This window comes from Acinonyx jubatus, chromosome E2 (genome assembly GCF_027475565.1).
Source record: "Acinonyx jubatus isolate Ajub_Pintada_27869175 chromosome E2, VMU_Ajub_asm_v1.0, whole genome shotgun sequence".
Lineage (NCBI taxonomy): Eukaryota > Metazoa > Chordata > Mammalia > Carnivora > Felidae > Acinonyx > Acinonyx jubatus.
In genome coordinates, this window is record NC_069396.1 from 18234379 (window position 1) to 18260534 (window position 26156).

The window sequence follows — 26156 nt, forward strand, 5'->3', positions numbered from 1 at the left end:
TAAAAAAATTTTTTAAATAAATAAATAAATAAAACATTTTAAAAAATTTAAACTCTCACCTGCTTTTGTAACGTAAGACATACTGAAACTTTACATTTTGTAGTTAAATGGAGCTTCAAAGTTACTTCTCCGGTGTACCTGGGATTTTCTAGCTTTCACAGACATGTAGTTCCCTTACACACAGGAATACCAACATGATAACCAGAACTGTCCCGATGATTAAATTTCAGCTAGCAATTCAAAGAAAGTTCATAGCCAACACTATTTACTTATTTATTTGTTTCTTTTTAGGTTTTTTTTTTAAGTTTATTTATCTTGAGAGAGAGAAAGAGAGCAAGTGTGGGAGGGGCAGGGAAAGAGAGGGAGAGAGAGAATTACAAGCAGCCTCTGTACTGTCAGCACAGAGCACGATATGGGGCTCGAACTCACAAAGCATGAGATCATAACCTGAGCCAAAACCAAGAGTCAGAAGCTTAACCAACTGAGCCACCCACGTGCCCCTAAACCACACTACTTAAATCTTTCAGGTCCAATTGTTCTTCTCTTCTAAAGTCTACCAAGCAGGTGAGAGTCATGCAATACAATTATATAAATATTACCAGAAATGCTAAAATATATGCAGATTCACACTATGTTTAAAGTTAAAAGTATGGCTCTTTAAAAAGCTTACTCCTGTTTGTGACTCTGCTAAGCCTCCAAGAACAAACTCACTCCTCTTAAATTCCACTGTTACTTGAACCTCAAACGGCATGCCTGGGCAAATTTGATGACTTGGATTTTGTTTTAGAAGCCAGGCTTACTGCCAACTCGGTTGTGTCTACTCCCCTGACCCACCAGGACAGCTTTAGACAACACCTCCCTTGTTTATGTTACTGCTGTGAGCAAATTACAGCTTACTATCAAATGTGACTCAACCTACTCAGGTTTCCTATCTCTTAAGAGTAATGCGACTGACTTCACGGTATTATGGCTTCCTCAACCCCACCTCTTATTTAAAATAAAACATCACCATCATCATCTACCATCATTATCACCACCACCAACTACTCAATACTAATAAGGAAAGTAAAGGATGCATTAAACTTCATCATCAGTAACACAACTGCGTATTTTCTCTTAATAGGTATCCATTTTTATATATCAGTATTTTGTTATTTTCTCTGAAGAAAAACAAATTTTGTATTTTCTTACCAAAAATGTCCTTGTGATCACATCTCATTGAAAAAGTAAATAAAGAGCAAAACTCAAAAGCAGGACTTGGGATCTGCCCTCAATAAAAATATATACAATTACTGGCAAAGTTAACTGGTTGCCCCAGAAAAGGCAAGTCATAATAGTAAGTTGATTCTACAACTTACGCTAAATTAATAACTTAAATGACTTTAAATGCCTAAGATACAGGCCTTACAAAACTCCTACAATTTCTTGACCATATATGTAATACTCAATTGTTATATTAGGTAATATAACTACTACAGTATTACCTCTACGAATAGTTTAGAATATATTCCGAAATATCCCTTTTGTATTGGCAAACGGAAAACCTAACAAAGTGCAGGTATAGCAATGCTCTTCCACATTTGAAGTTTCAACACAACATGTGACATTGAAATTTTTCTTCTTCAATTTCCCCATATTCACTCAACTACATTTATTCATTAACCTCCATCACAAAATTCTGCTAATGCCCCCCAGGAACATCTACCCTTATCAGGGAAAGTGTCAAACAGAATATTAAGTTATTCTTCCAACTGAAATGCTGAAATGTTTATCAGTGATGCAATCACCAAATACATATTCTCACTTATATTCAAGACTAAAGAAAAAGCTGACCTATGGTATGAAAGTAAGGCTCACCAGTAAACATCTCCTCTAAACACTATCTAACGTGCTGTACAAACATACCATTAAATTTCTACAGGAAACCAGAGAAGTAACTTCCCTTTTTTCATACTGATTTAAATATCCAATTATACTTAATATGGGTAGCAAATCTACCAACTTTCACACCATACTGAGTAACAATTTGATTCAAGACACTAGAAAAATATAAAAGCTAGGGACCTTCAGCACTTTTATTTAGTAAGATATGACAAATGAGGTTAACAAAAAGAATAAAAGATAAAATACAAAAGTCTATGACAAATATTTCAACTTACCTAAGTAAGGTTTAAATAACTGGATCTCCTATCTGCCCCTATTCTCTCTCAGTGTTTTAGTTTAGCATAGGGCAAAGGATCTAGGGAAGAAGAGGAAATAAAAAATAACCTATCATCAGGGTGTGTGTGTGTGTGTGTGTGTGTGTGTGTGTGTGTGTGTGTTAAGAAATGTTAACTACCAGCACTTAATGAGTACTACTGGACCAAGAACTGTGCTAAGAGCTTTAAATACATCATCTCATTTAACATGGATAAAACAAACACTTTAAAAATTATCAATAGGGGCACCTGGGTAGCTCAGTAGATTAAGTGTCCGACTTCAGGTCAGGATCTTGCAGTTCCAGAGTTCAAGCCCCGCACTGGGCTCTGTGCTGACAGCTCAGAGCCTGGAGCCTGCTTCAGATTCTGTGTCTCCCTCTCTCTCTACACCTCCCCCACTCATGCTCTGTCTCTCTCAAAAATAAACATTAAAAAAAAAAAAAAAAGACTATGACAATCATCTAGGAAAAGTTCCTCAACTTTATATGGGAAAAAGTTGTGTACTGAAATGCTATCTGATGAAATTACACTTCCTATCCTAAAGTAAATTTCTTATAAAAATACACATTTTTCTCCCCTCTGAAAAAAGCAACATTAGGGAAGATATTATGCAGTCAGTATACAGCACACACTCCTCCCAGTGACTCTCATTCAGGACTAGAGAGTCAATATTTAACAACGAACCAAACCCTGAGAGTGAAACTTTGAATGTGAAAAATTATGACATCAAACTAAATTAGAGATATACAAATAATAAATAAATAAATAAATAAATACATAAAGCACCAGAGGCTGCCCTTTATAATGGCAAATAATGCTAGTGAAATACATGAAACACTTATCAATTTAAAATTCTCTATTTACTATTGAAGTATGTCTTCATTTTGAAGCTAGGTTATTAAGAAAAAACTTAAAATAGTTTGATTCATTTATATATATATATATATGTGTGTGTGTATATATATATATATTTTAATGTTTATTTTTGAGAGAGAGAGAGACAAAGCACAAGCAGGGGAGGGGCAGAGAGAGAGGGAGACAAGAATCCGAAGCAGGGTCCAGGTTCACCTGTCAGCACAGAACCTGAGGTAAGGCTCAAACTTGGTAATGTTGAGATCATGACCTGAGTCGAAGTCGGATGCTTACCATCTGAGCCACCCAGGCGCCCTGATTCATTTTTAACTGGAAAAATTAAAACTAACACTGACCTCATATTAAAAAAGAGAGAGAGAGAGAAAGAAAAAGGCTAAGGACTCCAGGGTCTTAATCTCTCTCTTCTCTCTCTCTCTTCTCTCTCTCTCTTCTCTCTCTCTCTGCCCCTACCCCTTTGCTCTCTCTCTCAAAACTAAACAAGCCTTTTTTTTAAAAAGTCAATCATAAATGTATCCAACATTATCAAGTATCAAATCATCTAATGTGTACTTTTAATAAGCTTGCTCTTAGGACATTTACTAATTCGGCCCCTTAGCTTGTCCTCAGTTCCTGTCCATTATCCTCTCCACCAAATATTTTTCAAAAGTCTTCTGTATGGAAAGTTAGAGGTGATACAAGGACTCTTACACCCTCAGACAGATGGAAAACCTGCTGCCAAAATTACCAAGATCTACTGTCTTATGGAACTGACTGATAAAAGCCAAAGAATTGAAACAAGTCTCATTAACTTCCTCTACCACAAAAAAAAAGTGAGCAATGACTCAAAACTTAAGGAGTATTTATTAATGCAACAAATACTGGGTGCCCACTCTTATGATAAAGGCACTGTACTAGGCACCGATCATATAACTATGAACAAGATACAGACACTATCCCTGCCTTCATGGAACTTTCAATCCAGTAAGGAAAAGAATCCAAAAACAAGTAAACACACTGATATAACCCAACATTGATCTGAATTCTACCAAGCAATTTTATTCTCATGGCCCACAGTACTGCATATTATCATCCTAAAAGCATGTCAGTTTAATCCACTTAGTTCCTTCAAACTACACACTCTAATTATGCTTATTAAAATGAAAACGTGGGGCTCCTGGATGGCTCAGTCAGTTAAGCAAATGACTCTTGATTTCAGCTCAGGTCATGATCTCTTGGTTCAAGAGTTCGAGTTTTGTGTCAGGCTCCACGCTAATAGTGTGGAGCCTCTTGGGATTCTCCCTCCCTCTCTCTCTCTCTCTCTCCCCCGCTACCCTCCCCCTTTCTAAAGATAAATAAGTAAATTAAGAATCAATTTTGGGGCACCTGGGTGGCTCAATCGGTTGAATGTCTGACTTCAGCTCAGGTCATGATCTCACAGTTCGTGAGTTCGAGCCCTGAGTCAGGCTCTGAGCTGTCAGCACAGAGTCTGACTCAGGACACGAACTCGCGAACTACTGACAGCTCAGAGCCTGGAGCCTGCTTCAGATTCTGTGTCTCCCTCTCTCTCTGCTCCTCCCCTGCTCACACGCTGTCTCTCTCTCAAAAATAAAGATTAAAAAAAATTTTTTTTAAGAATAAATTTTAAAAAATAAAATAAAATGAAAACTAATTTTGCAAACAAGTAGTTTTGAATATACAAAACATCCTGCCCAGCAGAATTTTTAACTTAGCTGCTACGTGTTCAAAGCAGTACTAGTCAAGATAACCGAAGGATAGAAACAGCCCAAATGCCCATCAATGGATGAATGGATAAAATGAGGTATATATAAAATATTCAGCCATAAAAAGGAATGAAGTACTGCTGTATTCTACAACATGCATGACCCATGAAATACTACGCTAAGTGAAAGAAGCCAGACACAAAAGCCCACATTTGTATGATTCCATTTGCATGAAATATCCAGAATTGGTAAATCCATACAAACAAATCCCATATTAGGGACTGGGAAGCCAGGGACTGGGAAGGGACAAAGGAGAATGAGGAGCAACTACTTAAATAGGTTTGGGATTTCCTTCAGGAGTGATGGAAATGTTTTGGAACCTGATAGAAGTGGTTGCACAACACTGTCAGTGCACTAAATGTCACTGAATTGCTCACTTTAAAATGGTTATGTCATGTATATTTCATCTTAATTTGAAGAAGAAAGAACACTTAAAAACAGCTGCCATAATATTTTAAAGTGGACTTTTTGTCAAATGAAACTATTCAAGTTTAAATTTGGGAATTTCAGTTACAAGTCAAGTTTCAAACCTTAACACCTACTAGACCCATTTTAATACCGAAATGGTTTGGAGAGTTTTATGGCAAAAGTAATCTCTTAAAAAGCTGTTTTCATAGCTTTAAATGCTGTCCAATACTTTGGATGTATATACAATTCCTACTTACATGAGAATACTACGTTATTGATCATGAATTTGCTTTACAGCATTCTCTAATCACATCTGTCCTCAGTAAAAGTTTGCACACATCAACTATTTATTTTCTTATAATAAAAATACTCATTAAAACAAGTTGTTTTTACTTTGTTAAATCTCAATAACCTAAACACATAATTCAGTGCCACTACTCTCCACACATGTCACTTTCCCGTTTGTGCCTATGTTATAACACACACCACCATTCAGTCTGCCTGGAAGCAGAATTACTTGGGTTATATGTCCCTCTCCCATTTCCCAAGCTCCTTGAGGGCCCTTCAGTCCTTTTTTGCACCCATCATAACACTACAAAGTACCTAACAGTATCTTCAACATACAAGGTGCTCAAGTAATGTCAGTGGAATTGAAATAAATGTATTTTGCTGAAATAATTATGCTAAAAAGACAACATATGAAGACTAAAAGGACTAATAAGACAATACCGTCCAGAGAATCCTTAAGCCTCACGTTTAGGTATGTTTTTCATTGCAACTCTACTGAACAGTCTACTGAACATCATGAAGTAACTCAACTAATACCCAGAAAGAATAAGGATTAATCTTACCCATCTCTTTTGAAGTTCGTCTACATATGAAATAGGGAAACTGAACTTAATGAACCACAGTATTCCAAACCAGGTCACAGGAGAGCTCCAAGTCCCCAACCATCCTGTTTCTATTTCCTGATTGGTCTGACCTCCAAGCATTACGGTGTTCAACCTTCCCAATTCACGAGCTCCTTTAAAACATCTTCTGAGGTGGGCTTTTAATTAAAATAAAAACTGACTCCCAGAACTTTCTAGAATTATGAACAGGGCACCCCACTTTTCTTAATCTTTCAAAACACTCTGCTCAAGAAATGTAGTTTTCAGAAAAGACCCGTTATAGTTACACTTCGACTTAAATGTGGGCCATAAACTTGCCCAAGTGTTAACACGATGGCATTACTCTAAGAAAGCAGATTTAAACAGACATGTGCACGAATTTCAGAGAACTCTTACACCTCAAGAATGTACATCTTTAAAACAAAAATATTAAAAACCTAGGAAAGATGAAAAGTTAAGTGCGCTTACACTTCACAGGGTCAGCTTTTTCTCCGCACCACGTTGGCAAAGCAACGACAAGCAGACACCACTTGGGCAGCGGCCCCGATCCTCAGCCTCCAAACCGCAGGCGTCCACTGGCCATAGGAGTCCCGGAGTCGAGTTCCCCACTAGTTCGCATCCAGCCAAGCCCGCGGCCACTTCCACGTCGCTGCGACCCACACAACTCTTCAAGCGATTTAAATCTGCTCTTCATTCACCGCAAGCACAAACACACACACCCACACCCACACACACAAATCCGCTCTTCGCTCATCGCGCGCGCGCGCGCGCACACACACACACGATATTACTAAGCCCCAGACAACCAAGCCACCAGGGAAGCGGCGAGCTCTTGCGAACGAGGAGAGGAGACGCTTTTCGGTCCCGCCCCGCCCGGCACCCACCTGCAGGCCGCGAGCCCGAGGACGGCGGCACCGGCGCCCCGTCCTCGCCAAAGACGAGTTTGAAGTCGAGCTCGTCGTGGGCGCCACAGTTTGCAGTAGTCATCGGCGTGGCCCAGGGTGCTGCGGCTCCTCCTCTGGCGGCGGCGGCGACGGAGGCGGCGGCAGCGGCGGCGGCAGCTCCTCAGCGCCGCTTCATGCCCGGCCGCTCGGGCCAGGAGGTCGCGGCTCCGCGGCAAAGTTTCCGGGCAGGGACCGTGACACCGAGCGTTCCGTTCCGAACTTGAGAGCTGGCCGCGCGCCGAGCCGCACCAGGAGCCGCCGTCACAACCCGTCGCTGGTGCCTAAGCCGCCACGGTCGCCTTAGCTGATATTCCCCGCCCCCCAACAGCCGCCTCAGCCAGCGCGCTGCCGCGCAGGGCTGCACGACTAACCCCGCCCCCTACCGCGCGCCCATCAGAGCGTGCTGCGCATAGGCCACTAGCGCCCCTGCTAGCCCAATGGCTCCGCCCCATCAACGGCCTACCGCGTGATTCCCTCTCCGGGAGAAGGAAGTCACGTGCATAAGGAGCGCTGGATAACCCCAGTATCTCTTGGGAGTTGTAGTTCGGCCGCTATCCTTTCCTCAACTTCTAAACCAGGGCCCTACACCCGCGTGTGAGGCGGATAGCCCTCTGTTATTGGATTGAATGCAATCCAATCCACCCGCCAATCGAAGATCCCATTCCTTACTGGGCAGAGCTCACGTCGAGTATGGTTATGGCTTCGGTGAAGGGCGGCTGAAATGTTACTCTAATGGCTGGGTTTGGGGAATGTGTCAGGGCCCCGGAGGGGTATTACGTGAACGCCACTCACACTCTCATCCCGCCACCCCAACCCCAATGGCGGAGCCTGGGGTGAGGCCCGCTGAGCTTCCAGCTCGGTTGGGGAGGAGTCCGAGGAGACCTGCGCTACGCGAGGAGTCCGGAGTCTCTGCTCCTCAACGATGCAGATCCACCCTTTCGGGGCGGGGCCCGCTCCCGGTAGCGGCGCCTTTGTCCGCGTCGGCTAGCGAGCAACTACTCCCTGGAGGACAGCCAGCGCGTTAGAGGACTCGGCAGAGCCCCATGGGCAAAGTCTGCCCGTTGCTGTAAGCCGACTGAACCAGAAAGCCCGTCGTGAACTCGCACCACTCACGGGCTCGGAGACCTCAGCATCCCGGTGCACATCCGTGAAAGGAGGGCCCGATACCCAAAATGAGTGGTTTGTTAGTGGAGAGGAAGTGACACTGTCTGAAGAACTGTTTTTCGCTCTCGGTTCCTCCCCAGCGAGACTGTCTTCCCTTGAGACCCAAGATGCCTCCTCCTGGGCCTGGGGTGGAAGCTGTGCCAGGGGACGCTGAGCCTGGATTGTTTACTTAGGACTCCAAGAGGCAGGGTGGACTGGGAGCTCGAGAATTGGGAGAAGGAGCGGTGACCTACTTCCCTAGCTCTAGGCTCCAAAGGGCACAGTATCAATAGAAGCATGTTGTGTAGGAACTCAGGGCACTAGGTCTCGGCCTTGGGTGCAGGTGCAAAGGCCCAGGAGCTCTCCCACAAAAAGGAGAAGAGGGCAAAGTGGAGTGCTTTGCAGAAAGGTTTCAATATATGGACCGATACCTGAGCTACCAGGGAGCCCTAGGGAAGGCCTAACTAGGCCTCAAGTCAGGAGGACAGGTAATGTCCAGAGCAGATAAAATGTTCATCTTGGATTGGGCAGAAAACTTTTCCTGCTGAGTGCTCTGTACCCATACCTGTGCTGAACCTAGGAAAGCAGAGATAAATTAGTCTCCCTTCAGGAGAGCGGGAGAGGACAGCAAATCTATAATCACTGTGTGAAGAGATTAGGCTTGTGCCAGGATCTCCAAGAAGGTTCATAATTCCACTGGGGTTACAGGGCCTCCACAGGACTAAGTAGGAATTGGAAAGATGGCCAAGAAGTGAGGAAGATGGTTCCAGGCAGAAAACAGATTGCCAAAAACTTAGAAATCAGAAAGTACCTGCAGTGAGCAGAAGCCAAAGATAAGGCCAGATGAATTGGCAGAGTGCTGCAGGCCACTACAAAGTACCTAGATTTTATCCTGAGGGAAGCAGGGAGCCATAGAAGGGTTTAGAGCAAGGAACTTAACATATTCAGAATTTTGGATGAATTACTGAGTTGTACTGGGGGAGGGTGAAATTACGGGCAGAAGAAAATAACAGGTCAAGGAGAGGGAGCCAATGGCATTGTGTGGGTGGTACCCTCCTAATGAGCAATTTCAGGATGTGTTGTCCATCACCACCCCCGACCTCCCCCCAACATACTTTCCAGGTTATTATCTGGATTGAGAAAATGGATCTTTACCTAGCCCCTCTGCCCTCCAAACAAGGGACCCAGCTAGCCAGGCCACAGAGAATGCAAGAGGGAGACCCTGGACCTATCAGCCCTACCACCAGGAAGGGACCACAGAAGCTGGAGATGGTTTGAACAATTCACCAAAGCATCCATCTGTGTGTCTGTTTTACTCATCTGTGTTCCCAGCCACTGTGCACCTGGAGAACACTTAGAAGGGGTCATTTCCTGGGAAGGCTTATGGGCTGGAGAAAACAGAACTCTAACCTAGATTGATAAGGGCTAAAGCATCAGTAGGCACTGACTGTACGAAAAGTGTCACCATCTTTGTAAGAAAAGCAGCAATGGCTTAGAGCTCTGCAAGGTGGGACAGAGGTCTACCCCACTCACACACACCAATACCTGAACTCTCTCCACTCCTTTTCCTCAGCCAAGGCCTCCCTATCAGCTCTTCCTCAGGCCAGCTCTTCCTCAGTCCAGCTCAAAAGCTCTTTTAGATGGTAAGAGGTCATCTGACCTGCCTCCAGCCTTCTGAGGGCCCTGTGAACCAGGAGGCCAGGGGACCAGTGCAATGGGACTCCTGACTGGTGGACAAGGACTACGGGGATTGCTATTCACCCCCTTCTTCCTCCTCTGTGAATTCCGGCCAGGCCTGAGACTTAAGAAAAGCCATTACTTTCATCAGCTGCCATAGGCCTGGACCTGAACCCCACTGCTGAAGGCTCTCCCATGGCCTCTGAGCCATGGGATGGTACAGCTTAGCCCGGCAGGGCCCAGCCCAACCCCTTTTGTTCCACATTAGGGAAAATAGGAGCTTTGGAGGAAAGTCAGAGTTTAGAAAAGTTCTTTCTATGCCACATATCCCATGCAACAAGCTTATTTGAGTCTTCTTTTGTGCCTGTTCCCTACTCCCATGCTGAGGCTGGCCATAGGGAACACAAGGACTGCCCTTGAGCAGCTCTCAATCTGGGCAGAGGCAATACCAGCCAACTACAATTGACCAAAGTTGTTTGCTGAAGTCAGCACAGGGTGCTGAGAAGACAGGGTCAGCATTTTGTCCTCAGATGCCAGGCTGAGGAGTTTGGACTTGATCCAGAGGGGAGTGGCGAGCCATGGAAGAATTCTGAACAGGATTGACACTTGGAAGGAACTAAGTGTGCAGGGCTGGAGGGTTAAGAGATTCCCCACTCATCTTTTTACATTTTCTTTCTGTCTTTTTTCCTTCCTTCCTTCCTTCCTTCCTTCCTTCCTTCCTTCCTTCCTTCCTTCCTTCCTCTCTCTCTCTCTCTCTTTGAGAGAGCATGAGCTGGGGAGAGGGGCAGAGGGGGGTGGGGGGAGAGAGAGAGAGAGAGAGAGAGAGAGAGAGAGAGAGAGAGAGAGAGGATCCCAAGCAGGCTCTACACTCAGTGCAGAGCCCAACATGGGTCTCAATACCATGACCCTGGGATCATGACCTGAGCCAAAATCAAGAGTCAGACACTCACTTGACTGAGCCACTCAGGCGCCCCAAGATTCCCCACTCGTCTTTGCACAAAGTTGTCTTCTCGCTGTGACCTTTGGAAGATGTGCCACCCTCTCCAGCTTTATTCATCCCTCCTTCTCATGTGTCCCCAAAATGTGATGAGCTAAGAGCAAGTCCTCAATCTAGGTGGCTGGAATGGATGACTACGTGTTGTGGACACTAGCCCAGAGAGAGGTTTGGGCATCTAAATGGCCTTAGTTTAAGGTGGGCATGGTGAGAACAATAAGTGGAGCTTTCAGACCCAACTGGGCCCTCCCAGTTGGTCCCAGACCTTGGGAAGGTCACTGTGAGACCATGGCAGGCATCACTGAGGTATGCTAAGATGAGACCATTTGAGAGCCAACATATTCAACCAGGAACTTTGCCAGACATCCTCAGTTATGGAACATATACTAGCCCCTCCCTCACCTGCTCCCCTGCGAATGCCCCTCTCCCCAGTGCTTTTCCTGGGCCCTCTAAGTCCCCATACTCCAGCCTCTATCTTAACAGCTGACCTCTACCTCACCTCTCCTTCTCCATAACCCAGAAATAAACCTGATGCACCAAAGAAGGGGCTTCCCCAGGGAAACTACACTGGTGGAAGAGGCCTGAGGGTACAGTCCAAACCCACAGGAAAAATGGATCTTAAGACTTGGTATTTGGCTCCCATAGGATCCTTCCATAAGCTCTGACTAGCTCAGGATGCCTGGGGGCCCACTGGGGCCTCTCTGTCTGCCCTGTTCCAGTTGGGATATGAGGAAAGACCAAGGGGCATTTTAACTGAGATAGTTTGTGAGAAAAGTCAGAAACTGTGCCTAAAGCTTGATGGTTAAGACTGCAACAAGCCTCAGTCTGTCTCCTGGGTGGGGCTCCTTCTCTTGGAGCACTGGTCTGGGAAGCTAGGGCAGCCCCAGCATAGAGTGACCCCATTAGCCACAGAGTGCCCTATCATAGGCCTATTTATCCTCCAGTCAGCCTCATGCAGGCAGAGCAGCTGATCTCCCTCTCAGAGAGGGCCCTTAGGCCCAAAGAGAACTAGAAGTGACTTGCCCAAGGTCAGACAGCAATGGGCTCTGGGAGGCAGCTGGTAGTGCAGTATCCTTATCTGCATACAGAGGAACAAGTGTGCAGACAGGTGCAGCTCCAGGACTGAAACAGAGGCATCACCGCCTGATCTCAGGCCACCAGGGCCAGGGGCTGCTGGCTGGCATAGGGGCCTGACCCTAGAGACATGGGAGAAACATGGCCTTGGCCTAGAGGGGAATGCCCCTCCCTACAGCACTTGGAAAAGGGGAGGAGAAGTAGTGTGTTTACAGTGGAGGAAGCGGGGGTGGTGCAGGGCAGGGACCTTTGGTCAGAACGCCCCTCCCAGTAAGAGGGGGAGGCCCCATGAGATGTGGTAGCCGTTTGTTTGCTTCTCACTGCCAGGAGGAAATTAAAGAGAATCTGCCACTTCCTTCCGGCCCAAGTGGGATAGTGGGGGCTGGGGGCAAGCAGCGGCGTGGGTGGACGATTTTAAGGGACCCAAACTGCTGGCATCAGCAACCTGTGTTCTCAGTGTCCCCTACCCAGAGCAGACACCTCAGCAGATCTGAACTCCAGCCAGCTGGGGGTCAGACCCAGGACCTGCCCAACGTATCTGAGCTGGTCCCTCACTAGGGTACCAGATACCCTAACTGTTTCCCAGATTCTATAGCACCTCTCATCAAGAAAGTCAGTTGATGGGCAGTACCTCAGGTATGCCATCAGTAGAATGGGCTTCTTGGGCCTTTCTGGCTCAGCCCAAGCCCAATGAGCATTAAAGGATACACCCAACCCCCTACTTCCAACCAGATCCATAAGGATGGGTAGGGGATATGCTGTTGGAAGCTCTAGCTCTGCACAGAGGGTGGGAGTGAAATAATTATGCCAGGCCATGAGTCTGTGTGTGACAATGCCCAGGGCTGAAGCAAGTAGCCATGGGTAAGGGTAGAGGTGTCTTTATTGCACTGTACCAATGTCAAGTTGAGGAGGTGCCACCCAAAAAGTTCCTGTTTTCAAAGAAAATACTGAGGTCACTAGGAACTTGGCCCTGTTACTCAGATCCACCAAAGAAGATGTGCACCCTAGGAACCCTTTGGTTCAGGCTGATGGACCAGGCCAGGACCTCTTAACTCCTGCCAGGAACAGTCAGCAATTTGTCCAATGGCATCAGGTTCATGCTTTGCACCCACAGCCAACTTACGGCCAGGCCCCCTAAGGGGGATGGCCAAGGTAGGGACAATGGTCACCAGCCTTCCAGGGGGCTCTCTTCACCACTTCCCAAGGCCACAAAGGGCTTCTTGCACAGCTTCCCAGGCACTGCTGGCTCCTGAGCTCTGGGACCCCCAGGATCTTGGTCAGGGGCTTCCCGCTTGCGCTTGTGCAAAGAGGGGCTCTCTTCACCCAGCCGACCTTCAGGAAGGCCCCGGCTCCGCAGACAGACGATGGCCGCAGCCTGCTCTGCCAATTTCTTAGACTTGTCCCTGGGCAGATAGGTATGGGACAATAAGGCAGGTAGACAGGCAGGCTGGCTCCAGGACTAGAGGCTGGAAAGGCCTGACTCTACACACCCTTGACAAAGATTCTGACAAAACTGAGGAAGGGGTCATTACCCAGGGATGCCACTGCCCAGGTACACCATCCTCCCCAAACCCTCTTACATCAATGTTGAGTACAGGCCCCTCATCCCAAGCCCCAAGCCCAATGATGAGGAAACTCACCACAAGGTGGACTGGTACTTTTGCTCAGCAACAGTCACAACAGAGCAGAAGAGGCGATCCAGGGGGCGCTGAACCTGGTGCAAAGAGAGCAAAGGCAACAGGGATGGCTACATGGGGACGAGAGGAATGAGCCCTGGGGCTCACCTGCCAGGATCACAAGGAAGGCAGATAAAGGAAGTACTTCCCACCTAAGTTAAATGAAGGCTACTTGTATCACATGCTCCTCCCTAGCAGAAGTGCCTGGGCATCTGCCAGGGAAGAAAGACAGATACACAAACAGGTAACGACATTCCAGTATTTCAGGAGTTCAATCAGGGACCTAAGCAAAGGGCCATCAGACCCCTTAGCTGCACGTGACTATGGATCCTGCTTCTACTGACATCTGGATGGGCTAGGTCACCCAAAATGAGGAGGAGTTGACCAGATGGCAAAGGGGTAAGAGGGGGCAAGGATGTGGCAGAGAAGGTACACTTGGCAGAGTGACCAGATGATGTGGCTGGACAGAGAGCAGAGTGGACGAGACATGAAGCAGAAAGGCATGTGGGGGGCACTGTGCTCTGTGTTGAGGTGCTGGAGCTTGATCCCAAAGGCACTGGGGAGAGGATGAGGACTTGAGCAGGGAGGCAGAGGTCAGATTCGCTTTGGAAAACTCACTCTGGGAGAGGGGGACACAAGTCCCAGAAGGTACAAGTTTAGAGGTCAGAAGGTCAGTCCAGAAGAGACAGTGCAGCTTAAACAAGACATGGCCACGGGGACCAGAGGAGGTGAAGCAAGACTGTCTTAAAGTTTCCACCAAGGGGCCTCAAGTCTGGGGCCCAATTCTGTGCCCCAGTGGCTAAGGCCTGGTCCAAAAACATGTCTAACTTTTAGGTTTGAGCATTCTTCCTAAGTAAGCCAATAGGCCCTTTCCAGAGAAGTCTCCCTTGTCTAAGCAACACCACTGGCAGGGACTGGCCCAAGCAACCCCTTACATAGGCCTCAAGTTCAGTGTTATGAAAGTGGCCAGAATTAGACAACAGGCCCACTGACACAGAGAAGGGGCTATCATATCAGCAACTGGTCCAGCCGCCAGCAACCATTGCATATTGCAAGCCCACGGAAGACAAAGCCAGGCTCCAGCCAAGTAGTCTTGAGTTCAGGGTACAGGCTATGAGTGTGTTGGGGGTGATGACATCGGCCGTGGGAGCACTCTAGGGCCAGGTGCAGGACCTCACCGTGTCATACACAGGCTGCGCCAACTTCTCCCTCCGGCACCACTCCAGCAGGCACATCTTGGGGGTGATCTGGGGTGAGTATGCCCTCCTGGGAAAAGGAGAGGAAGGAGTCAGGGCTCACCCACCATCACCACCAGGCTTCTGCCTCAGGACTTCTGTACTTATTCCCCTGAGCTCCCATTTCTGTTCCACCAGTGGGGTGAGGCCTGGGTTCTGCCTAAAAGGAAGATGGGCTTCAGCATGCTTGAGGAATTGCGATAGGATGTGAAATCCCGGCACTCTGAACTCTAGCCTGGAAAACAGCCTTCAAAAGCCAAAAAGGAAGGTCCAGTTTGCCTCTTAAAACAAGACAGGAGGGGGCGCCTGGGTGGCGCAGTCGGTTAAGCGTCTGACTTCAGCCAGGTCACGATCTCGCGGTCCGTGAGTTCGAGCCCCGCGTCAGGCTCTGGGCTGATGGCTCAGAGCCTGGAGCCTGTTTCCGATTTTGTGTCTCCCTCTCTCTCTGCCCCTCCCCCGTTCGTGCTCTGTCTCTCTCTGTCCCAAAAATAAATAAACGTTGAAAAAAAAATTAAAAAAAAAAAAAAAAGAAAGAAAAAACAAGACAGGAGGGAGTGGGTAGTGGTTGGGAATATAGATGGCCACACAGCGGTCTCGGATCTAGCTTACTACCCACCCTTATCATGTCCCCTGAGTATCAAGATGATCTGTTTCTGCCTTGGACACAGTGTACTCTTACTTCCAGAGTCAGAGCCAGTCGGTGATAGGGTGACAGAATGGGAGGCACTATGTTCCAACTTCCCACCAGGAGCTCTCCCCAGATATGACCGACCAACTATGCCCACACTCCTTCCTCCCAAGCCCTTGCCAGACAAGACTGGCTCCCAGTATGGGCCCAGGGACCTGAGAAAGGCTCAGATCCCAGATGGCAGAAGACAAGGATGAGGACCTTACTCCAAGCTGAGTTACACTCTGAAGGAATAATCATCTTGATGCTACTTCTGCCTAAAGAGGGAACCACAGGGCTGGTATGGGGCAGTGAGTATGGGGCAGTAGGTATGGGCAGGGGTTGCACAGCCAGATGAGGGCGAGGGTACCACTGCCTTGGAGGCAGCTAGATGCTCAGGGCCAGGGGAATAGCATAGACTTTCAAGAACAGGAGACAAGTTCTCCATCCCAAGTTGTGGGAGGGGGTGGATCAAAGAAAAGGTGTTTAGTCACACTTGAGACAACATGCACACCCCTGACAGTGCTGCCTGGGCTTTTTCAGGGGCCGTGTTCCTCAAAATGCCATCTCTGGGACACTGAAAAATGAGAATGAGTATCCAAACCCAGAAGATTTGTAGTCCCTAAGCTTAGCATTAACCATGTACAGCAGCCAGCTGAGGGCGCTGGCCCCAGCCAAGCTGAGGCCAAGCTGCAGACCTACCGGTCAAACTTGACAGCCATCTTAATGATACCAGAGGTGTCTTCAGCTGGTTCCCCCGCTGCCTCTGGGGTCCTGGCTAAGAACTCAGCCCGCCGGGCATTCAGCTCTTGTGTCATCTCCTCGTAAAAGGCACCAAGGCCAAAGGCCTCACTGTGGAGGGATAAGCAACACAGTGTAAGTCCTTTAGTGGAATCAACATCTAGGAAACTACTGCAGGAGCCCAGGGCCTTGCCATTGAGAAATGCCCCTCCTCCCCACCGCCGCCCCACATATATATGAAAACACCACTGAGATCTAGCCATCAGGGGGTGCCTCCTACCTACCCCTGGGATCAGCCTGGACTGGCAGAGAGTGAATGTGAGCCTCTGGGGGTGGACACTGGAAGACAAGCTGGGGTGGGTGGAAAAGGCTGTAAAGGTCACCTCTACCACCTAAGCCCAGACTCTCTTCCAAAGAATAAAACACATGCAAGTGACCCTAGCCAACAGTGAGTGAACTGACCTACACTGAACAAGCGCCTGGCTTATGCACAGCCTCATCCTCATGTGGACCCAAGGGAGAAAGAGACAGAAGCCACGACCACTAAGTGGTTCCCCACTTCCTGCCCCAGCCACAAGCAGTTAGGCCTAGACTAAACTGAGGTACCATCAAGAGCTACAAAATTATACTCTTTCTCTTGAGCTCATTAGACACCTGAGTCAACCCTGGTTAAGCTATGTGGGATAGGGACTGAACCAACACCACAAGCACAGGGTTGGGAAGAGTCTTCTGGCAACTCTTTTCCCTGCTAGGAAGCATCTTGAGGACCAGAGGGTATTTGTGAGGATGGGTGCCTGGGCACAAGCATGGTTTAGAAAAGTTTCTTTGATGGGGCACGTGGGTGGCTCAGTCGGTTAAGTGTCCGACTTTCAGCTCAGGTCATGATCTCACACTTCATGGGTTCAAGCCACACATCGGGCTCCGTGCTGACAGCTTGAAGCCTGGAGCCTGCTTCAGATTCTGTGTCTCCCTCTCTCTCTGCTCCTCCCCTGCTCATGCTCTGTCTCTCTTTCTCAAAAATAATAAACGTTAAAAAAAAATTTTAATTAAAAAAGAAAAGTTTCTTTGAGGAAGGAGGAAGCAGACAGCCAACATGAGGGGGAGAGAGCATTCAGGCAGAAGACCCAGTTTGAGTACAGGTGTGGGCCTGGGGAAATAGGTAAATATGGAGCCAAAGGAACAGGTACTAGGCCACGTTGTGAGGGGCCCCAAAGGTCAACCACCTGAACTGGAGCTATATCAAATGTAGAGGACCATGGGGTAGCCTCCCAGACTGCAAAGTGATGGGGTGTGGGCACAGGCTCAGGCCAGGGGCTCAATTCTGACCATTGGGTCTTGATGGCCTGGTGTGTGGCAGATCTGTTACTGTGAAAGTCCCTTCCTCCCCAGGAATTCCCAAGCCCAGTCCCCAGATTCCTCCATCTTACTGGCACTCTAGTTCCCAAAATTCTGCTGTGAGATCAGTCCAGAGATGGAAATTTCCAAAGGTTTCTTAAGTATCCTATTCTGTGAGGCAAAACTGCATCACCACCCCACTCCAGTACATCCACCTCCAGAAGCTGTATCCCTGGTCCCCTGATAGTCAACCAGGGCTCATAGTCAAGTCTGGGCAACGTCTGCAAGTAATTATGGACAGCCATTGCCTCTCTCACCAAATTTCCTGGGAAGACTGGGCGGCATGGAGCAACCTTCCCTGGGGCGACTCCAACTGTTCTCGTAGCATCTGGCACAAGCAATACTTGGTGTTGGTGTAGTGGTTTTCATACTGCACAGCCTGAGGGAAGAACCAACATGAGCCTACTTGCTGCCCAGGTTCTAAGGCCTGAGCTATGGCAGGGAAAGGGCCTCCAAGAGGGCATCAGAGGTATGCTTGCAGATGAGGTAGTGTGACCTTATAAGAAAAGCCATCTCCATCCTGGCCATTTACTCCTCCTGTTAGTGGCACAACGCTCAAGAGTCATAGCTGAGGGTCAGGAGCATATTCTACTGAACAGCCTGACAGAAGTCCAGATGTGTGGGGACCCCTTCCTGCTTCAGCCACCATAGGCTACCACAGAGGACCTGCTGCCATTCCAGGGCAGGGAGGAGGAGCAAGTCAAAATCTGGTGCGACAGGAACAGCACCAGGACAGGGGTGAGATTCTTCTATCTCTAAACACAGTGTAGAACAGCCTGTCTCCAGTCTACGGCCATACCACCCTGAACGCGCCCGATCTCGTCTGATCTCGGAAGCTAAGCAGGGTCGGGCCCGGTTAGTGCTTGGATGGGAGAACAGCCTGTCTCCAATCTCCCCCGCCATGGGTAAGGCACAGCACAATGTGCCAGTCGTGTTCACATGTTACTTGTCACTTCACTGAGCTTCACAAGCGTGAGGTGCAGTTGTTACCCCTACTCCACAGACTGAGAAATGCAGCCTCGGGAAGCAAGCTGACTGCACAGGGATACCCAGTAGAAGCCTGCCTGGCTGGGCAGACAGAAAAGCAGTGAGTGGAGGGTGCCCCAGCCTCTAGAACACCCTCCCACCCTTCGCCCCCTACACTCTTCTAATCTCTCGACCTAGGCCTGTATCTTCAGTAACCGGGAAGGTACCGTGACATGCTGAGGACAAAGCAGAGATACGTTGGTAAAGCCCCAGCCGGTGGCAAGGCCTTGATCCAGCTTGTCAGAAGGCACCTGACTAGACCAGCAGCAGCCCTGCCTAAGCTTGAAAGCCACTCCCCTCCTTCAGGACTACAGCTCTTGAGAAGCTGCCAAAGGATGGACTGAGCAAGAATGACAACATCACCTTTTACCCAGTGAGCAAGCTCAGCACAGCTGAATGTATCTTCTCTGCTACAGACTTGCTACTCAGGTGGAAGAGCTAGATAGGCGACCTAGGCTAAGGCAAGGTCTCTAGCTGACTCAGGGTACTGGATGGCCTGGTGGTCACAAACCTGCCCAACAGGACACCTGGAACCCAGGAGATGAGGGCTGTAGTATCAAGCTGGGGAGGCTCTAGGGACAGAAACTGCCCATCTTTGGGCAGTTAGAAGCCTCAGGGCCTCCTACCATACCCAGCTTGCACAGTCCCAGGGATACCCACATGCCATGGCAGCCACAGAGCCAAAGGCATGGCCATGGCCTGAAGGGGGCATGGGCAGTCTGAGGATCTGAGAAACTCCTGACCCTCCTAGGAGGGTGCAACTCCCAGTATCGAAGAGGATGAGGGCTAGACTCTCTGCTCAGGCCCAGTGCACTGATGAATTAGAAGTCCACCAACTGTCTCTCTGCCTGCAGACATGTACAGCTAATCACAGAGACTCACACAATTCCAGGATTGTACCAAAGGGACAGGGCAGGTGAACTGGTCAAAAAATTCCTTTAGAGGGATGGGGCACCTGGATGGCTCAGTCGGTTGAGAATCTGACTTAGGCTCAGGTCATGATCTTGTGGTTCATGAGTTCAAAGCCCACGTTGGTCTCTGTGCTGACAGCTCAGGGCCTGGAGTCTGCTTTGGATTCTGTGTCTCCCTCTCTCTCTGCCCTTCCCCTGCTCATGCTCTCTCTCTCAAAAGTAAAAAAAAAAAAAAAAAATTTAAAAAGAATTTTTTAAAATTCCTTTAGAGGGAAATGTTTCTGGCACTACAGTCAAGCTCTCAGTGAGAGGAAAAAGCTAGTCCCTAAGGAGAGGGTTAAAGTTAGGCTATTCCCTAAGTCAGAGGTTAAAGCGTTCTGGGAATGAGCAAGAGAAGAGTTTTATTTTATTTCAAATAAGTCAACTCTACACCCAGTGTGGGGCTTGAACTCACGACCTCAAGATCACCAGCCACATGCTCCACCAACTGAGCCAGCCAGGCACCCCAGCAAAAGAATAGTTTTAGAAGTGATTCTGACGCATGACAAGATGCAAAGTCTCTGTACAGATAATCTATCCTCAACAATAGTTACAATGGCTTTTCTTAGCTGTAGCTGTTCAGGCACCAACGACTGGCATGAGTGTCTTCAGTGACACAGATCCCATTGTCGTTGTGCATGCGTGTATATGTGTGTGGAGGATGTGAGAGAGAAAGATTCACATGTTTGGGGCCTTAGCAGCATCCTGAATCCCAGGGTCCTTGATAGGACCTCATTGCCTAGAAAGCTTTAGAAGGAGGTGATGGTAGGGGTTGCCCCAGCATCCTCTCTTCACATTGAAACCAAGGAGACCCAATGCTACATTATAAGAACGACAAAGAGAAGGAGAGGAACAACAATGGCTGCTGGGGGCTGGGGCTCACCCAAGGCACCTTCTGCAGGAATGTGGCAGACAGTGAAAAATGTTTCTTTTGAAAATGTGCATAGACGTACATATCGGATGTACTTCTGCATGACCTCCTCCAGGGGTCGCAGACCCTCCTTGAGGAAGATGGATGGGTTCCACATGGCGGCTCGGGCCACCATCACTGAAGAGGCTGCTGTGGCTTGTCGAAAGTCCTCTATGTCCAAATATTCTTGGATGTGGTCATGAGATCCTCCGCTGAAAGGCAACAGGGGAGTGAGGGGTATCCTCATACTAGCATCTTCAGAAAAAAGCAACTCCCAGATCTGCTACTCATTAACCATGTGGCTTTGACCAAATCCTTCAGCTGTGAGTACTTTGGGAGACTGGAGGTTAGAACACACACCCCACTATGGGGTCAGAAACACCAAATGAGATAACACAGTGAAACAGCCTGAACCAGGCCTGGCACTTAACAGGTGTCTCAGAGATTTTACCTTCCTTCCCTCCTCCTCATCCTAAACAGTGGCTAAAGCCAGCCCAAATCTGAAGACATAGGTCTGTTAAGTGGATGCTGGGATCACAGAAAGATCCCCAGCCTGGAGCACCTATATACCTACTAACAGGTGGGTCAAAAACCACAGACACAGTGGTGATCATGAGAGGAAGGAAGGAGGCCCAGTTTGGTTGCAATTTCCCTTCCTGCCACCCCGAGGCCCCAAGGGCCCCCTTGGAAACTGCTCCATTTGCATCTGTTCCATTGGGGGCCAGGTGGCAGCCTCAATCCAGGCACAGCCTTATATGTATGGTGGGGAAGACCCTCAGGTGGCAGCAGCAGCAACAGGATCCAGGGTCTTGAGTACCCTACCCTCTCCACGCCAGCCCTAAAACTCCTGGCCTGGGAACAACCAAGCCTGGCTACCACCCCCAACCTTAACTCGCTACCTCCTTCCCACCAGGCAGGCATGCCCTTTGTCAGGACTTCGGGGCTTTAGAATTTCTGTTCCCATCTTGCCATCAGGCTCTATGCCATCCTAAGGTGCAAGGCTGCACTGGACTGGCCCACATGGCCAGTGCCCCAATGACAACTGGACACTGTCTTACTGCTAAGCCTCTGGGCTGGTCACTGGTACCTCAGAACTGTCAGTCTCATTCCCTGGTCCTATGGCTGCCCAGAATGCTTGTCTGGGCTTTGGACTGTGACCTGCCTTATGCCCCCTGAGCCATACTTCTGTATGCTCTGGCTTGGGACTACTCACCCTACACCCTGCACACCTAACTCTGGGTGTGACATCACTTTTGCCTTGGGTCTGCTTCAGTGGCCGCTTTCTTGCTCTCCCTGTCTCCTGAACACTCCTACCCTCAACCCATCTATCAAAATGCCCTGGGACCCTGCCTACTGCACACCTACATCGGCCACTCACCAGAGGCTAGTGGACACAATAGGTACTTTTCAGCTTCATGTCCAACCTCATTTTTTTGTACTACCCTTTTTTCTTTTTCCCTTAGGTCATTTTTTAATGCTAGCTCATTCCATTTTTTGTATGCCAGCTCAAACTTCTCTGAGTGAGGTGGAGCACAAAAAAGTAAACGATGAGGAAGAGAGGCTTACTTGGCTATGACAGGAATGGAGAGGGTTTCAGCAATGGCTCTGATGGCTTCACAGCTTACAGGGTGCTGAGGTCTTTCTTCCCGCTTTCTTGGAGATAAAGAAAAAAGGATGGGCTGAGGGCTGAGGCCATATCACAGTTCAAACTAAGGTTTACCTTAGCCAAACCCTACCATCCTCCCTACTGAACCTCAAGAAGGCCATGTGGCCATGAAGGACAGGGTTCTGGGCTGCAGAGGATGGCTCTCCATGACCTCTGTTGTAAGGGGCAGGAGCAGCAGAAGTCCCTGCTGAGAAGGCAAGTCCAGCCCTTGCAGGCCTGCAGGTGAGGTGTGGCTGCACAGGGCTGGTGTGGGTGGCCTGGCTCCCAAGGTCACACTGCCTTTCCTTGGCTTCCCTTCACCTGTGCCAGAGATGAGGCACAGTGCTATAAGAATGCTGCCCCTACTGTCCCGGTGCTGCCCTCCCCACGAGACTGGGAACAGCTGCTGCCCTCAGACTGGCCACTCCCACACAGCTGCCTATGCTGAGGCTGAGTTAGGCAGCTGATCCTGGGGAGAGGCACCTGGCACAGGGCAGACCCAGCAGGCAGGACAGGCCACAGATCATGGCTGTCACAACAAGCCCCGGAGAGGTAGGACCACAACCTAAGCCCTCTACTTCCAAGGTCAACTGCAAGAGGTTCTTGTGTATGAGTGAATGAGTCTTAGAGATGCTGAAGTGAAGCCTGATCTAAGCTATGCTCAGGAACAAGCAAGAGAGATGGTCAACCAGACAGCCCTTGCTCAGGTCTTGTCTGCGTGCATCTCCTCTGGTATGCTCCTCAACAAAAGGGTCAGGAGGCTCAACAAAAGCCTCAGAAGGCCCTGTCAACCCATCCTCACCTCTACCTCCCCACACCCCAGCAGCCCATTTCAGCCCAGAACCCATCCTCAACAGCTTTGATGGCCAGAAAGCCCCTCTTTAAACTCACGAATCTGTCTTCCTGGTGTTTCCAACTACTGGTAAAAAGGAATAGCTGTATTTATTCAGAGAACACCATATGCCAGGCACTGTGCCAAGGCTATATATTCACAACCTCATAAAAGCCTCAAGACAACCTTATAAAGCAGAAATTATCTTAATTTCCAAATGAAAAATGTGGTACTCAGAGAGGTTAAGTGATTTATCCAAGGATATACAGCCAACAAGCAGCAGAAATGGGAGCCCAAACCAGGCAGTCTGAGCCTAGAGCCTGCTGCCACAGGGAGGAGCTTGCATGTACACATGTGTAGCCTTTCCCCGCCCCCTACTGGCTTCAGCCCACACAGCTCTCCTTTTCTGTTACACATGTTGGGAGTTAACATTTTCTCTGAAAATGCTGTCATAGACACATCCAGCAAAAAGTGGGCTGTTCCTATAAGAACCCTGAACCCAAAAGGAACATCACTCAGAGAAGAGAGGTCACTCTGGCCAAAGTCTGTTGACCTGGGATTCTGTACAAAACTACATCATAGGGGTGCCTGGGTGGCTCAGCCGGTTAAGTGTCCAACTCTTGATCTCACCTCAGGTCATGATCTCACGGTTCATCAGGCTCTGCATTGACGGCACAGAGCCTGCTTGGGATTCTTTCTCTCCCTCTCTCTGCCCCTCTCTCACTCGCATTCTTTTGTGTGCTCTCCCTGACTCAAAATAAGTAAATTTTACCCCCCAAAAAAATATACATCATGGACACATGGAACAAGTCTAACTGGGAAACCAAAAGTAGCCTTCAGCAACACCTCAGCTCCCAGAAGACAGCATATTAGCTACAGATACAAGAGCTGTTTAAAGTAGTCACTGTGACAGCTGGCAGTCCAAGAAGGGCAGACAAAAGAGACAATGCCATTAAAAGCAGAGCCATCTGCATGGGGTCATCTGGGGGAGAAGCTATTGCTCAATGTATTGGAAAGCAAATGAGATTCAGAGTTCTAATTCCACCACTTCCTGGCTGCACAGTACAACTGTGAACCTATCACTCAATCTCTACCATTTACACATCCCGAGGGTAGGGGCGTTTCCCCTTCCTCTTGTGTCTTTAAACTCAATCTTCCTCTCCTTCTGTCTCTAAACTCAGTGCAGCGTCTACCACCAGTAGGTGTTCAGTGAATGAAACAAAGAAAAATGCCCACCCATGAAGGGTTTAGCTGCCCTCAGGACTCCAAGGATGTCAAAGAGCTAGGCAGAGGCAGGCTGCATATGTAGAAGAAAAGTTGGCTGTCACCTAGGGTCTGACAAAGGATTGTTACGATGGTTGAGGACTGCAAGTCAGTCACTAGATAGGGAACTACTCACCTCCCATGAACTGCAACGGCAGCAATGCCAGTCCTTTCTATCCGCTTCACAAGGCTCAGGGTATCTTCCAGCTGGGGAAGAGGACAGTCCAGGGTGGTTAGAGAAGCTACCCAGCGAATAGCTGCCAGCTCCAAAAGCGAGCTCAGCCCCACTCCCTCCTCCAACCTAAGTCAACTGTCCTCGAGAACCATTCACCTCCTCCCAAAACAACATCCTTTGAAAAAATGGACCTTGAAATGTAACACATCATCCTTACCGAGGGCAGGATGCGAATCTTGCAGGTCACAGGTCTGCGAGTCCCTTTAACAAGAGTGCTGAGGATCTGCAGAGAGGAAAACACAAACACTTCTGGAAAAACCACCACAACCGCTCATACTAATTAACTCTGTTACAGACCTGTGCATTAGGTGCATACAGTGATGTATGTCAATTTCTTGGTAAAACTAGAAAATCTTTTCAATTTTTAAAAAAGTTTCAGCTTGGGGTGCCTGGGTGGCTCAGTCGGTTAGGCGGCCGACTTCGGCTCAGGTCATGATCTCACAGTCCATGAGTTCGAGCCCCGCGTCGGGCTCTGTGCTGACAGCTCGGAGCCTGTTTCGGATTCTGTGTCTCCCTCTCTCTGACCCTCCCCCATTCATGCTCTGTCTCTCTCTGTCTCAAAAATAAATAAACGTTATAAAAAAACATTTTTTTAAATAAAAATAAAAAAGTCTCAGCTTAACATACTCCCTCCTCCAAAGGATTCTGAGGCCTAGTCCTGGTTGAGAACACATGGCTGACAGCTTCATTCCTGCGTGAAAGCAATGTTCCCTGAGTGCTGTTCCAGGATCTACTGAGTGAGAGAGCAAGGAAGGTTTTACAGGTCCTGGGCCCTGTCCTCATATGCCTCTCTTTAGGTGAGTCAGATATACAGAAGTGAAATGGCAAAGGAAAAAACAACATATTCAACACATTATAAAGTGTTAATTTGCACAGTAATTGCAAAGGACTTCAAAGAAAGATCAAGAAGTTATACAGGAAAGTGTCAGAGAAGTGTCAAGGCCAGGTCATGTATGAATCAGAGATCAAGAGACATGCAGATGACAGTGAATGTCTGTGGCATTGCTATCTTCTTCCCTTATCGAAAATTTCAGGCCAGGGGTGCCAGGCTGTCTCAGTCATACAGCATCCAACTCTTGATCTCGGGGTCATGAGTTTGAGCCCCACGTTGGATGTAGAGATTACTTCAAAATAATAATTTTTTAAAAACTTTTTTTTTTTTAATTTCAGTCTAGACAAGCTGGAGGGAAGGTGATCCCAAGAGCTCTCTTCTAAGAACTGACTGCCAGAAGAGCAGAGAGGACACCCACGCAGCTGGTGCCAGTCTTGGTTCTAGACAAGTGGGGGCAGCAGAGAGCGAGACTGAAAGAACCAGTCAAGGAGGCCTTTCAGGGACATTCTCTGGCAAACCGCTCCAGAAGACATGAGACGAAGAGGCTGGGCTGACAAGGCACGTTAACAGATCACAGGCAAGACAGGGCCTGTTGGCCCAAGGGCCAATGCCAAAGACTGGCAGGAAGGAACAGTCCCCAGATGCTGCCCCAGGAGGCATACTGGACCTGTGGTCCTAGGGTCACTCTGGCAGGCCTTAAGGGGGCAGCTACCCTTTAAGGCAGTGGGGGTGGGGAACTGCCAGATCCACTGAGATACACAATAAAAAAATTCTCCCTTGAGTCCTAT

At 48.3% G+C, this 26156-nt stretch overlaps 2 protein-coding genes across 11 annotated transcripts in view; both read right to left on the reverse strand.

Annotated features, from left to right (window-relative positions):
- The window catches only part of NFATC3 (nuclear factor of activated T cells 3), a 135777-nt gene extending 128342 nt beyond the window's left edge, over positions 1-7435 (reverse strand). For 2 of the 6 annotated variants that reach the window (XM_053211298.1, XM_027076039.2), the window contains exon 1: positions 7014-7435. In XM_053211298.1, coding sequence (XP_053067273.1) covers positions 7014-7116 — 103 coding nt within the window. In that variant the 5' untranslated portion in view covers positions 7117-7435. The remainder of the gene's footprint in view (positions 1-7013) is intronic. The other 4 variants (XM_027076038.2, XM_015068853.3, XM_027076040.2 and 1 more) reach the window with 4 other exon arrangements.
- Positions 7436-12823: 5388 nt separating this feature from the next.
- DUS2 (dihydrouridine synthase 2) overlaps positions 12824-26156 on the reverse strand; it is a 48843-nt gene continuing 35510 nt past the window's right edge. For all 5 annotated transcript variants that reach the window (XM_015068794.3, XM_015068778.3, XM_053209966.1 and 2 more), the window contains 9 exons: positions 24694-24759; positions 24438-24508; positions 22128-22214; positions 20605-20773; positions 17933-18054; positions 16242-16391; positions 14816-14903; positions 13602-13675; positions 12824-13364 (listed from right to left, as the gene is read on the reverse strand). In XM_015068794.3, the coding sequence (XP_014924280.1) occupies positions 13127-13364; positions 13602-13675; positions 14816-14903; positions 16242-16391; positions 17933-18054; positions 20605-20773; positions 22128-22214; positions 24438-24508; positions 24694-24759 (1065 nt within the window). In that variant the 3' untranslated portion in view covers positions 12824-13126. The remainder of the gene's footprint in view (positions 13365-13601; positions 13676-14815; positions 14904-16241; positions 16392-17932; positions 18055-20604; positions 20774-22127; positions 22215-24437; positions 24509-24693; positions 24760-26156) is intronic.